Source organism: Chelonia mydas, chromosome 5 (assembly GCF_015237465.2).
Source record: "Chelonia mydas isolate rCheMyd1 chromosome 5, rCheMyd1.pri.v2, whole genome shotgun sequence".
NCBI classification, from domain to species: Eukaryota; Metazoa; Chordata; order Testudines; family Cheloniidae; genus Chelonia; species Chelonia mydas.
Window position 1 is genome coordinate 101,496,927 of NC_051245.2, and position 15,302 is coordinate 101,512,228.

General features: G+C 41.5%; 1 protein-coding gene across 1 annotated transcript in view; it reads right to left on the reverse strand.

Moving 5' to 3' along the window:
• Positions 1-15,302, reverse strand: part of GLDC (glycine decarboxylase) — a 73,403-nt gene that overhangs the window by 41,635 nt on the left and 16,466 nt on the right. The window contains exons 4-7 of the mRNA XM_037903067.2: positions 3,191-3,355; positions 2,755-2,832; positions 1,585-1,732; positions 1,144-1,340 (exon numbers count right to left, since the gene is read on the reverse strand). Of these exons, the coding sequence (XP_037758995.1) occupies positions 1,144-1,340; positions 1,585-1,732; positions 2,755-2,832; positions 3,191-3,355 (588 nt within the window). The remainder of the gene's footprint in view (positions 1-1,143; positions 1,341-1,584; positions 1,733-2,754; positions 2,833-3,190; positions 3,356-15,302) is intronic.

The following is a 15,302-nucleotide window of genomic DNA, read 5'->3' on the forward strand; positions in this document are numbered from 1 at the left end:
GGAATAGGTTACCTAGGGAGGTGGTGGAATCTCCATCCTTAGAGGCCTGGCTTGACAAAGCTCTGGCTGGGATGATTTAGTTGGTGTTGGTCCTGCTTCGAGCAAGGGGTTGGACTAGATGACCTCCTGAGATCTCTTCCAACCCTAATCTTCTATGACTCTAAGTACATTAAAACTTATTAATTTTACAAGTTATATTGTTTCAGAAGCATGTGTAGCGTTTGTTGTTCCAATATGGACAATTTGTAACTGACAGTTATAGTGTACTCCATTAAGCGTGTTCTCAATATTTCAAAACACTACTATACTATACTGGGTATAAAATGGGTATTTTGTTCAGTGTTCCCACCCCTCCAATCATTAAGGTTTTCCCCACCTTCAGTGCATTATGTAGTTCGTTTCCTTCACTTAAATTTCTTGATACTTTAACAGGTTTTCAGGAAGCAGACAGAAAATTCAGAAGTTTATCTGAACTTTTACTGACATTCACTCCTCACTACCATAAACATTTTAAAGTCTGGTAAGCTCAGAATTAGTAAAGTAAGTGAAATACTGCTAATTCAGATGGCCTGGATGTCCCACAAAGTGAGATGCCCCTTCAGTGGGGGGAACGGGACCCATGAGGACAGCTCTCCTGGCCACTTTTGTTGTTGTTGTTGTTGTTGTTTTTTAAATCATTATTGGGCTTTTAAATTGTTGCCTGAAAGGCTCACTTCTTTAACAGAAATGAACTTAGATACTTCTGCTCCTGAATTCTCACAGTGGAGAATTTCATTCTCTTAAGTCTTCTCTGTAAACAGTGTTTTACTTTACCCAATTTTTTTTTTGTTGATTATAATCTTGGGGAAAATTTCAACCATGCTTCATTCTCCTAATTTATGAGAAGGATAGTGGAATAGTTAGGACACTGGACTGGGGGTCCCAGGTTTAGTTCCTCTATAGAGCTGTGTGACCTTGGGAATGTCACAGTCTGTGTCACAGCTCACCATATATAAAATGAAGATAATTGTGCTTTCTCTACCTGAAAGAGGTGTTGTAAGGACAAGTTTATTAAAGATTATGAGATGCTTAGATACTATGATTTGGGGGGGCCATATCAGACATTTCCAGCTGAGAAATTATGGAAAAATGTCCCAACTTTACCTTGTAACTCCAACCATTCTCCCAGGCATCATTCTCACCAGGTTTTCTTTGACCGCAAAGAAGGCAGCATGTGGTCCCCCATAACAGAGTGGTACCCCAAACCTCTGGGAGTTACCCAGAGCAACATCCACCCCAAACTCTCCTGGAGGCCTCAAAATACACAGAGCCAAGAGGTCAGTAGCACAGCAGACAAGAGTCTGAAAACATAAGAGCATAGAGTTGTTAGCCTCTTCTCTGAAAGCACACACATAGTATAGATTTGGGGAACCAAGATTCTACTTCAAACTGTTTTATAGCATTCATGTGAAACTGAAGCATAAAAGTAGTCTTTGCTCTGTACATCCTCTATAAAGACAATTGCAATGCCTACAGTTATAGCCAAGTTAAATGTCAGACGTAGTCCGGGGGGAGGAGAGACACTGTGATAGTACTTTATCTTACCCCATTTTGGTGGGCTCTGTCAACTAGTTCAGTGAAGTCTTCCACCTTCCCCTCGGTATCTGGGTACTGAAATAGCACTCCACTGACCTCCTTACCACTGAAATCCATCTCATGGGGCAATTTCAGCTCAATGACAACACTACTGTAACTGCAAAGCAAGAGATATGGAACGCAAAAGTTATTGAAGCCATTTCATACTTTGGGATAACTTTTAACAGATTTGACTTCACTGATTTAGGGAATATTTTCTTGAAAGTATAGCTGATTGAACATGCTTCACACTGGTACACAGTTAAGGAAGTGTGAGCATCTATGGTGGTGAAAGCTATATTGTGCCATAAAAATAGCATGTGATCATGAAAGTAAAGATTATCATATTGCATATGCAGAAGGGAGCAGAATTAACTTATATTTTGCATTTCCTAACTTCGGAGGGCTTGGCTTTGCAACCTCTATTTACAATCTCTTAATAAAGGATTTTTGTATATAACTATGAATTTATTAAGTTTGTTTCACTAAACCTTATTGACTTCCTTCAAAGTAATGCATCATTTGCTAGGTAAGAGAATATTCAAATGGAGTTCAATGCTCAGATGTGCACAGGTATGTTAACAGCGTAGACAGGGGAAATATATTCTTGTTTCTATACTTTTACCTCAATTTTAAAAATTGTGAATGAGTTCACGTCTGTTTATTTGGAAGATAAGTTAGTTACAAACAAGGTTGCATGATACAAAATTACTGTATTTGCTTTATACATGGACTAACGAAATATTGAACCAGCAAGACGTTTAGCTGCAGCTGAACGTGGTAGAACTTTAGGTATCAGTTACTGGAAATGGATCTAATCAGTTAGTTCAGCCCCTGAACGGGATACGAAAGAAAGATATTTTACAAGGTTTGCATGAATTATTCTAGGAAAAATCCTCAGTATCATGAAGTACTTACAGTATCGTCAAAGTCAGTCCCAAACTAGCTACTGTAGATTCTCATACATTTCCCAAAGCGCACCTAGTTACCAATATAATCAGTGTCCTGTACACAAAGGGGAGCCAGATACTTGTAATATTCAGTTTTTGATCAATGTAGAATGAGAGGTGTGATAGGATGGGACAATATTTCATGTGTCTGTTTGTGCTACTTATTAAGCAAGATGGAGATCAGCATTACTTTGCTCTAGTTTGGACTACTGCTATCGTTTGAGGGTGGCATCGGACATCAACATAGAACTTTCTCCTCTTGTTGTGCCTGTTTAAAAGAAGGGGGGAAAAAAGGTTAAGTGGATCAGGGAACAAACTAAAACTCAAGAACAGTCTACAATGGAATAGTTGCTTCTCTCACCCACATACACGTATTTATTAGAATATATATTTCACACCGAGAACATTGAGTTCTGAAAAATGTAATTCATAAACAAGGTAAGAAGTATTATATACAGTTAACTTTGCTTGTGGAAAATACTAGACTAGCATGCCATAAGACTGATTCACTGTGAGGTACAGTGTCATTTTTAGTCCACTGAACGACTCAGACCCACATAAGGAAATAAAGCAAAACAGTTCACAATTCTTTGAGTCTAAATTAACCATCCATTTAAGTGTGTTACCTGTGACATAGTTGCATAGCCTCTGCTGCAGCAGTCCCCTCATCCAGTAAAGATGCATTGGCCACATCCATTCCTGTGATGTCACATACCATTGTCTGGTAATTTAACAGGCTCTCCAGTCTACCCTGGGAAACTTCAGGTTGGTAAGGGGTATACTGGGTAACCCTGTTAGATAAACACATTTCATATATCAGGTCCCTAGCACTTCATTGCAAATGGATTTAAACATAAGTATTTCCACACACACTCTCACACACACACTTTTACATGAATATAAACAGGGAAATCTGTTCAAAAGCACACTACTGTGTGTTTTAGTAGTTCTGTGCTCTTAATACCCTCCTGGAAATTGAGAACATTTATCCTGCCAAAATTAATTTGGTTCTTTACCTGGCAAATAGATTTGTGTTTTCTCATTTTGAACAGAATTTAAGTTAAGTTACTGTTTTTGAGATCATGAAATTATTAGAATATTTATCTGTAATTACAGAGGCAAAGGAGCTAACACTTCGAGTTGGGTCAGCAGAACTTAATTCTCAACAACTGAAGGGTGGAGAAAGTCTATCGGGTCATAAAATATTTAGATCTAATACAACTTCAACATCTTGGTGTTGTGCTTTTAACTGATCTGTTTTTAGAAATCTGATGTTTGCAGCCAATGCATTATTGAAACTGTCAAGACATTTAAAAATCTAAGCCTAAGACACTTATGTCTGACTACATAACTTTATGAAGTATACAAGTGCACAAACGGTTAGTGCCTTCTTCTGAGGATAGAGGGCTCAATTCTGCAAGACTGTAAGCATTCTCAGCCCCAATAGGAGTTGAGGGCACTCAGACTTCCCAGAATCCCTTCCCATGGGATGGTGTTCCATGAAGGAGGAGTGCTGGGGAGAGACGGGCTCCATCTTACGAAGAGAGGGAAGAGCATCTTTGCCAGCAGGCTGGCTAACCTAGTGAGGAGGGCTTTAAACTAGGTTCACCGGGGGAAGGAGACCAAAGCCCTGAGGTAAGTGGGAAAGCAGGATACCGGGAGGAAGCACAGGCAGGAATGTCTGTGAGGGGAGGGCTCCTGCCTCATACTGGGAATGAGGGGCGATCAACAGGTTATCTCAAGTGCTTATATACAAATGCACAAAGCCTTGGAAACAAGCAGGGAGAACTGGAGGTCCTGGTGATGTCAAGGAACTATGACGTGATTGGAATAACAGAGACTTGGTGGGATAACTCACATGACTGGAGTACAGTCATGGATGGTTATAAACTGTTCAGGAAGGACAGGCAGGGCAGAAAAGGTGGGGGAGTAGCACTGTATGTAAGGGAGCAGTATGACTGCTCAGAGCTCCGGTACGAAACTGTGGAAAAACCTGAGTGTCTCTGGATTAAGTTTAGAAGTGTGTGCAACAAGAGTGATGTAGTGGTGGGAGTCTGCTATAGACCACCGGACCAGGGGGATGAGGTGGATGAGGCTTTCTTCCGGCAACTCACGGAAGCTACTAGATCGCATGCCCTGATTCTCATGGGTGACTTTAATTTTCCTGATATCTGCTGGGAGAGCAATACAGCGGTGCATAGACAATCCAGGAAGTTTTTGGAAAGCGTAGGGGACAATTTCCTGGTGCAAGTGCTAGGGGAGCCAACTAGGGGGGGCGCTTTTCTTGACCTGCTGCTCACAAACCGGGTAGAATTAGTGGGGGAAGCAAAAGTGGATGGGAATCTGGGAGGCAGTGACCATGAGTTGGTTGAGTTCAGGATCCTGACGCAGGGAAGAAAGGTAAGCAGCAGGATACGGACCCTGGACTTCAGGAAAGCAGACTTTGACTCCCTCAGGGAACAGATGGCCAGGATCCCCTGGGGGACTAACATGAAGGGGAAGGGAGTCCAGGAGAGCTGGCTGTATTTCAAGGAATCCCTGTTGAGGTTACAGGGACAAACCATCCCGATGAGTCGAAAGAATAGTAAATATGGCAGGCGACCAGCTTGGCTTAATGGTGAAATCCTAGCGGATCTTAAACATAAAAAAGAAGCTTACAAGGAGTGGAAGGTTGGACATATGACCAGGGAAGAGTATAAAAATATTGCTCGGGCATGTAGGAAAGATATCAGGAGGGCCAAATCGCACCTGGAGCTGCAGCTAGCAAGAGATGTCAAGAGTAACAAGAAGGGTTTCTTCAGGTATGTTGGCAACAAGAAGAAAGCCAAGGAAAGTGTGGGCCCCTTACTGAATGAGGGAGGCAACCTAGTGACAGAGGATGTGGAAAAAGCTAATGTACTCAATGCTTTTTTTGCCTCTGTTTTCACTAACAAGGTCAGCTCCCAGACTGCTGTGCTGGGCATCACAAAATGGGGAAGAGATGGCCAGCCCTCTGTAGAGATAGAGGTGGTTAGGGACTATTTAGAAAAGCTGGACGTGCACAAGTCCATGGGGCCGGACGAATTGCATCCGCGAGTGCTGAAGGAATTGGCGGCTGTGATTGCAGAGCCCTTGGCCATTATCTTTGAAAACTCGTGGCGAACGGGGGAAGTCCTGGATGACTGGAAAAAGGCTAATGTAGTGCCCATCTTTAAAAAAGGGAAGAAGGAGGATCCTGGGAACTACAGGCCAGTCAGCCTCACCTCAGTCCCTGGAAAAATCATGGAGCAGGTCCTCAAAGAATCAATCCTGAAGCACTTACATGAGAGGAAAGTGATCAGGAACAGTCAGCATGGATTCACCAAGGGAAGGTCATGCCTGACTAATCTAATCGCCTTTTATGATGAGATTACTGGTTCTGTGGATGAAGGGAAAGCAGTGGATGTATTGTTTCTTGACTTTAGCAAAGCTTTTGACACGGTCTCCCACAGCATTCTTGTCAGCAAGTTAAGGACGTATGGGCTGGATGAATGCACTATAAGGTGGGTAGAAAGCTGGCTAGATTGTCGGGCACAACGGGTAGTGATCAATGGCTCCATGTCTAGTTGGCAGCCGGTGTCAAGTGGAGTGCCCCAGGGGTCGGTCCTGGGGCCCGTTTTGTTCAATATCTTCATAAATGATCTGGAGGATGGTGTGGATTGCACTCTGAGCAAATTTGCGGATGATACTAAACTGGGAGGAGTGGTAGATACGCTGGAGGGGAGGGATAGGATACAGAAGGACCTAGACAAATTGGAGGATTGGGCCAAAAGAAATCTGATGAGGTTCAATAAGGATAAGTGCAGGGTCCTGCACTTAGGATGGAAGAATCCAATGCACCGCTACAGACTAGGGACCGAATGGCTAGGCAGCAGTTCTGCGGAAAAGGACCTAGGGGTGACAGTGGACGAGAAGCTGGATATGAGTCAGCAGTGTGCCCTTGTTGCCAAGAAGGCCAATGGCATTTTGGGATGTATAAGTAGGGGCATAGCGAGCAGATCGAGGGACGTGATCGTTCCCCTCTATTCGACACTGGTGAGGCCTCATCTGGAGTACTGTGTCCAGTTTTGGGCCCCACACTACAAGAAGGATGTGGATAAATTGGAAAGAGTCCAGCGAAGGGCAACAAAAATGATTAGGGGTCTAGAGCACATGACTTATGAGGAGAGGCTGAGGGAGCTGGGATTGTTTAGTCTGCAGAAGAGAAGAATGAGGGGGGATTTGATAGCTGCTTTCAACTACCTGAAAGGGGGTTCCAAAGAGGATGGCTCTAGACTGTTCTCAATGGTAGCAGATGACAGAACGAGGAGTAATGGTCTCAAGTTGCAATGGGGGAGGTTTAGATTGGATATTAGGAAAAACTTTTTCACTAAGAGGGTGGTGAAACACTGGAATGCGTTACCTAGGGAGGTGGTAGAATCTCCTTCCTTACAGGTTTTTAAGGTCAGGCTTGACAAAGCCCTGGCTGGGATGATTTAACTGGGACTTGGTCCTGCTTTGAGCAGGGGGTTGGACTAGATGACCTTCTGGGGTCCCTTCCAACCCTGATATTCTATGATTCTATGATTCTATGAATCAAGCCCACAGACTGCCACTTTCCAAATGTGGCATATCATATGCTCCAGATATTAAAATAAATTTTGCTGGTGGGCAGCAGTAAAACTGACATCAGATCAATTTTATTCTGCTGCAACTTGGAGAAACTCTGCGTAACAGAGGAATATTCAGATGTGAAGCTTAAGTAGAAGCAGAGTAGCAGAAACACCACCATGGTAGAAGCCAGGAGGCCTGGGGCAGTGTAAAGCAGCAGAGACCCAAAATAGCAGCCAGGAGGCTGTGGGGCAGGAGGGAAAGAACAGCAGGATCAATGCTCCTCTTCCCTTCCAGCAGTGGGAAAACTCAAATTTATCAGACACCTACAATCCAGAGATTGATATGAAAACTGGAGCTGCTGAGCAGGGAAAACACACTAGCAGGAAACCAAATTCCCCTCCATTCTCCCCGCAATTGGAGAGAATGGTAGTTTGCTTCTCACCTGTGCGCTGTCCCTCACCACTGAAGCCCTTATGTACAATTTTCAAAAGCGCTTTTGTGACTTAGGAGCCCAAGTCCCATTTTCAAGAGATACTTAAGCACTTAGGGGCTAAATCCATAAAGGAGACTTAAGACTCAGCATTGCAATGGCTAACATTTAGGTGCCTGTCACACAGTGGAATCCCTGAGTTAGGTGCCCAGTCTCTCTATACATGCATGTTGAGGGACAGGAGCCTAAGAATAGAGCTAACTGAAGCCAGCACATGGATGTAAAAAAATCAGAGGGAGGGACGCCTCTCCCCACCACCGCAGGTCTGCGCTGGGGCTGGGCCGAGGGAGGGGCGCCTCTCCCCACCACAGCCCCGAGACCCTGCACGGGGCTTAATAGGCAGCTGGGCAGTGGCGCAGCTTAGAGGGAATTTAGGTGCCACCATTCAGGTGAACATTCTACCAATAAAACCCTTTTTGCCAATTAACTGAAGCTAGTTTTATCTGCTTTGAAAACCTCAGTTTTCATTCATTTTAATGCTTTTGTTATGGGATTACTTGATATGACAAAGAAGTTGCTGCTATAATTAACATAAGTGCTGTTTCCAATCCAAAGCATCCTCTCCCAGTTGTTCATGACTTTTGTTAAACTAATTCTCTTTAGGATTCCCCCCCTTCCCCCCCCCCATGATTAGCCTCAACTTTAAGATAACATTATGGTTTGAGCACAATCATTTCAGCTGTATGACTTACAGATGAGTGCCAAAAAAATACTTCCTCGTATGTTTGGGTGAGAAGTTGTGCAAGTATAATTCAGGTGGTGGAAGCTAGAAATTCTGACCTTGGTTGATTTAATCTACCATGAAATTAGATGAGTAGTTTTTAAGTTTACTCATTTTAAGGCAACCCCCACCCCCCCCATGTATGCATAAATTGCAAAACTTTACTATCTCCTTAATGGCTACTTCAAAGCTATAATGGTTCAGAATACTGAGGTGCTATGAAGAAATTGGCTCTGTAATAAACTTCTCATTGAGGCAGCTGGTACCCAGCTCATTCAATTTCACATCAAGGAATTTACCAATCCACTGGCAATTGTCAGTCTTTTTTAATGGAAGAAATCCCACTCAAGAACCCCCTAGTGTTTAAATGCAAAATAAGGGTTGAAAAGTCAACTAGCATTAAGTCTACACGCTCAGCCTCAATGGTAAGCCCTTAAAATATAGTCTCTTGAAAATCAAACTTCGTCAAGTACAATAAATTATGATGGGGAACACATAACTGACTGGAATCTCATGTAGCCTTACATACTGTAAATTACATCAGAGTATGTAACCTTCAGGATTGGTTTGATCTTGAAGTCTCAATAAGATCCACAAAATAAGTCAAGTGTGGGTAAGGGGAAATCTATTCGGTAGTTTTAATACTATTTATGTTTGAAGTTGTACAATCCAGGATTTGAGATACTTCAGAGATTACACTGCAAAAGGAATATGCACCAAGAGAAAGATTAAGATTCTTCCCTGAACAAAGATGCAGCACTGCTGAGGACTCTGCTGCATTTTTGATCACAGATGCAGTCAGTCTCTGTAGGCACCAAAAATACACCACACGACGCACCAGAAAAAGATGCGGCTATTGTACAACTTCTCCCTTCTAAATTAAAATCCTGGAAAAAGTCTATATTGTTAAACTAAGTTTCCCTTCTTCAGGAACTCAAAAGCAGTTAGATTCACAATTTAAAAACCTTTTCAGAGTATTTATCAAAACTGAAGTCTGATGGAAACTTAGTTTAAAGCAACCATGAAGAAAAAATTGGGGCTGGGGAGGGGGATATGGGGGTTTTTAAGCAGTTTTCTTTGGTTTTCCTAGTAGCCTGAATAAGGTGGGGGGGGACGGAGGGGGAGAAGATCTAGATACCATTGTTTGCCTCTCACAGTAAGCTAGAGAATTTCATGGACAGAAAAAACACTATACAAAAGAAACCACAATTATATTGAAAAAGTAACCACTCTCTTGTTTCCATAGGATACTTCAATGTATTAAAGTGGAGATAAATAGGATGAGATAAAAGTTACAATGAAAGGTTCAGAATATGCAACTCTAAACAGATGTCGAGCAAGCTGAAGGTATTTTCCAGTGTCCCAACACACAATAGAAAGCAAATAGCTTCAAGGAAACAGTTAAACATTTTTCCATTTAGAATGTTGTCTGATGATGATTTTCGTATTAGACATTTGCTCCGTTGAACATACAACCTGTGCTGAAGTTTCTCCATAAGGAATTTATTATCTTAAGGCTTCCCAATTCTGCTCCCTGCTGCTATGGTTTACAATAAGGTTTGATGCATGTGACAGAAAATACTGCAGAACTGGACATAATCACTAATACAGCTCAGCTTAGCGATATCCATGTTATGACTTTGAATTGCAAAAATATTTACAACGAAAATTTTTTTAATCAGGTCTGTGAAGGAGACAAAGTTTATACACACCACAAAAATCAAGGAAGTATGGCCCTCCATGTTAGTACAGAAGTTATCATTCATGAAGTTCAACAGTTCTCCTGTCTGTAGTATAACCACTTATTCTATGCTGAGCTTGTTTTAACACAGGTCATTTTGAAAGCTAGTTCACCCTAGAAGATGGCTAGAGACACTGCCAAAATCCTGGATTTGAACAATTCTAATTTCAAATTATTAGTTCAAATAAAGTGGCCTTTTTTTTTTTTTTTTTTGGTCCAGGGCAACAGATTTGTCTGAATTTCCCTGAAATCTGTTTTGTACTAACAAGGCAAATATTTGAAGTTTATATACGTCAATTTTGTCATAGCAGATAAAATAGGGTTCCTACTAAAGGAACTTTGGCTTAGTAGTAGATCTGCATAATAGCAACTACAATAAATCAAATGAAAAGGAATAATTAGCATAATGACAAGGAACACAAATAGCCTCTTGTGGAAATAAATTGGAGGAAAACATATGGCCGTCACTCACTCTCTTTTCTGATCAAAGGGAGTTTCTACAAATTAACATTCCCAAACTGATTTCAGCAGTCTGGCTGTGATTTAAAGGAAGCACTCCAAGTGGCAAGGAGATGCTTTTTTTTACTTAAACAAGCCAGTATGTTCTAGAGCTGTCTGGAGGCACGTGCTATGAAAGTTCAGTACTTTATCTTAAAGAAACGATACAAAGATGTCTACGTTAAAACTAGAAGTAGTATGTGTGATGAATATTGATTTTTTTTTTTACTCTGCTTCTCTATGCTTGTTTTTCTGTCACTGGGCTTAGACTTGTTCATCTGTATGAATATAAGCTTTAAGACGTGGTTGAAAGTTCTGAAGGTGCACTCTAAGGGTATGTGTCTACACAGCAAAGAAAAACCCATGGCTGGTCCGTGCCAGGCAACTCGGGCTTGGGCTGCGAGACTGTTTCATTGCTATGTAGACTTCCAGGCTCTGAGACCCTTCCACCCCGCACGTTTTATTTTGCTGGGCAGACATATCCTATGCATGCCTCACAAGAAACAAGCTTAAAAGAATTGTGAAGTAGCAGTAACTATCCCCTGAAGCAGGGCAGGCAGACATTGGCAGAAAACATGGGTTTCCTAGTCAAAGGTTGGGCTACTGACCAAAAGAACTGGCTTAGAAAGTAGTGGAAATCAGAATGTTTCAAAGACAGGTATATTTTATTTTGTTAATAATGAATTTGAGTCCTTATTACAACTCTGAAAATGTTTATTGCTTCCAAAGCCAACTCTTTTGGTTCTACTTTGCCTCAAATTAGATCTCTGCTGGGAAGTATTGATGAAATGGCAGATCCCACAAAGACACAGAAAACTCTATTCTCTAAAAGTACAGAACAATTTATTGTATTTATGAAAGACTTTTAAATAGTTTATGTATATACTTATGGATGTTTATTACAAGGTCTAAGAACTTATCTAGAGTTTTCATTTAGTGCTACTGTATTTTGTTTTCAAATGGTTAGAGAAACGGCAGTTAAGCTGATTTACCCAGCATCTGTATGATTTCTTGAATCATAGGACTGGAAGGGACCTCAAGAGGTCATCCAGTCCATTCCCCTGCACTCACTTGAAGGCTTATATGAAGTCTGATTCTTGAGAATACAGTAAGCCTTAGGAAGACTGTCCAAGAGTATACTTTCTATAGTCTTACTTTTTCTAGCCTGTATCACTGAACATTATGTGCCCAAGAATTACTATTTCCAGTCAAGGATCAGTGCTAATTGTTTTCTTCCCTGTTGGTTTATATTAACCTTTTAATATAAGGGACCTTGAAATTTGAGAATCCAGTCTCATGTACCACCAGGGCCAGAAATATACACTATCTACCACTACATGGATTCCCAGTGATACACAGCATTTTGAAATCTTAACAGGTAAATAAAAAAAGTCAGAGCACCTTTAAAAATGAGGATATTAAAGTTACCAGAACCCCACCACCGCTACCAGGCTTTGTGACAATATCTTCATGAGCCACAAGGTGTGAGATATTCTGCTTTATAATAGAAAGCCAAGACTCCCAGTATTTAAATTATTGTTTGAATTATCTGGCTTTTTTCATTTTGAGTAACAGGTGTTTACTATTAAATCAAGATTGTGGCAATAAGTGTTCTATGTAATATAGACAGCAGTATTTATCTACATAAATTAAGGCATAAAGACACCATGAAGAATGCCTCTCTGAGAAACACACATGCAGAATATTCTCAGTATTACAGACACAATTATGTTGAGAACTTTAACGTTGCAGAGTCAAACGCTCAAATGTTCAGAAGTGCCAGATTTAAGTTAACCTGTGCAACCTTCATTCTTCCCCCTTGTGTATATGCATGATGATACAGTCTTTAATTATATGGTTGCATACTATATTTTTTTCTTTCAGTGCTTAAAAAAAAACTACACTGGTCCTGAAATATTTTTATGGGTCCATCTGAAGCTCTATTAAGGATCCCCACTTGGTTGAACCCTATTTTGGCCTCAATCAACAGTGCCTTCCCAACCCATGTAAACTAAACAGGGATTTTTACTGCACATCCATAACCTAATGTTGCTGTGCACTAAGCACAGCAGCCATCAACATGCAGAGCTCATGAAAAGAGAGCTTTGTTCCCCGCACCCCCAAAAACCACTTAAGTTGCTTTTAAAAACAAGTTACGCAACTATACTCAGCATAGTATCACATGAATTGTGATAACATACTGGGTTTCAAGAGTTCCTAAGTGACTTTGGAGCCCAATTTCAGTTGGGACTAAGGCCCTTTGAAAATTTTACCCTTTTGCTTGTGTGTTTTCCCTGAGTATGCACTCTTGCTGACTTCAACCTCATGTAGATGCTTTTTTTTTTTTGTTTTAAATGAGCCTTATTCTTATAAAGTGCAGTTTTGTAGCTGAAGTGCACAAAAGTCCAACGACTCAGTCTCTAATATGCTGTGATATAGACAATGAGTATTACTCTACATACTAACATAAAAGATGAACAAGATTAAGTCTAGACTTGTTGTAAACTTATTTATGAAGCCAAATATTCTTTGGTGATTAGTTTACATTCATGTCACATCACAGGAATTAATTAACTCTGTTTCTAGGGAAACAGCTCAATGCAATGATAATCTGAAGACTATCAGGAATCATGTGCACATAAGTGTGTGGTGTTTACACAGTTCTGCTCTGCTGTGAAGCTTACACCATACTACAGGGTTTTGAGGCAGGTAACATTGAATACCCAGAGAGCAGAAGCTTTTTTATTTAAAAAAAAAAAAAATACTGATTGGATTGGAGCTTACAACCTTAAGACTCTCATTGCTTACTAACTTTGACTGCCCCCTCTCTGCCCCAAAAAAGCAAGCCTCCTTTTGGACTGAAAATTCTCATCTTGTCTCAATTTTTTTGTTTTTAAATAAGTTTAATTTCTGAAGCAGATTGATCAAGGTGACTTTTTGAAGAGTCTGAAAGATGTTGTTTTCTGTACTCAAACAAGCACTTTTCTGGAAAGTGACTCAAACAGCTGCTATTTATAAGAACTGGTGCATAGCCTTCTGACCATTTTTATTTAAAAATAATTAAGCTGTTTAGTCTTTCATTGTGAAACAAAGTTGTTCATCATTGTCTTGATAAGTCACCTTGTTCTGAGACTCCTACAGAGATGCTTATTTTCCTAGCAGATCTAACTTCCCTGGAAGACTGTTCTCTAGCAAATCTTCTAAAAACAGACAATATTCCCATCTGAAAAACATTCTGATAAATGAAAATCCCTAATCCCTTCCCCCTCACTTCCTCACAGTGCCACACCCAGTTATTTTAACAGAAGACAATGCATTGGCCATATGTCTCAAACTGAGATGTACGCACGTAAAGTGAACAATTCCTTTCTACCCTAACCCACTTTCCAGGGCCATGCTATATTTCAATATAAAAAATCATCCTGAAGCGTGCATATCTTCTGTATTAGGGTACTCAGAAGCTGGGAAGGAAAGAGCTGCTATTGTCAGAGTGCATAACTGAGCAGAAAAGGTAAGCACAGCCTCATGGGAAATACTAGGCTCAGTGGCATAGCTAGGGGATGCAGCGGTCATTCCCCCACTGAACACAAGTGGTGCCTTTTTAATTTTTTGGCGCCTTTTTTAATTTTTACTCACCCAGCAGTGCTCCGGGTCTTCAGCAGCAGGTCCGGCACTGCGGCGGCCTTCACTCTCTCCGGGGGTCCTCAGCTGCATTTCAGCGCTGGGGGCCTTCAGTGCCACTGAGGACCTGGGGCGCCACCAGGTGCGTACAAACAGCTGGCACTTTTTTTTTATGTCCGCTCCCCCTGTTCGCTTCCCCTAGCTACGGCACTGGCTAGGCTATGAAACATGGGGCTGCAATATTTCAGCACCTAGCATTTAAAATTCAAGACTTGCTAGGGAAGTTTGATTTCTTAAAACCATAAATTTTGCAGAGATTTATAATGGCGCTTTTTGCGCTCTCCAGCATAAAACATAATCCTAGGACTCAAAATCTTACGCTCTACAAATCTACGCTCTACAAATCAAGCTCAGAACTTAGTTACCAGTGCTTTTTATAGTGATTAATTTAACTGTGCTTATAGTCTACTTTTTTTTTTAAATTGCAAGCACTGTCTTTACCTTTTTAAAACTTTGCTTTTATTTAAGACAAAGCTGATTTAGAGGTGAAGACTTAAGCTGAGGTCTTCACTTTTGCACAGAGGGGAGGAGAGAATATCTATGGCAGAGGTCCCCAAACTCTGTGTGTGGGGCACCCCCTAGGGAGGTGCAGAGGAAAGTTCAGGGGGCATGATGGGGCCCAGGCCAGGCCTCATGGCGGGTGGAGAGAGAGTGCCAGCCATTCCCACTCTACGACCAGCTCTGCTCCGGCCCTGCCCCCACAGCTCCACACCCAGACCTGCAGCTCCGCTCCCAGACCCAGCCTCAGCCACCTTATCCCTGGCCACATCCCTCACCCCCAAGCCACAGCCCTGCTCCCAGCCCCAGCACCAGGGGTTGCAGACGGGTAAGGAGGGGGTGAAATCCTGAAAAGTTTGGGGACCATTGATCTAGGAATAAGGGATTTCAGATGTGCATATGGAGGGTGAGTCAGAATATTGGATGTCTTCAGTCTTTGTCCAGAGTGGGTGGAGATACGGAGGCAACAATTACAATTGGCATTAGAGCATTAACGTG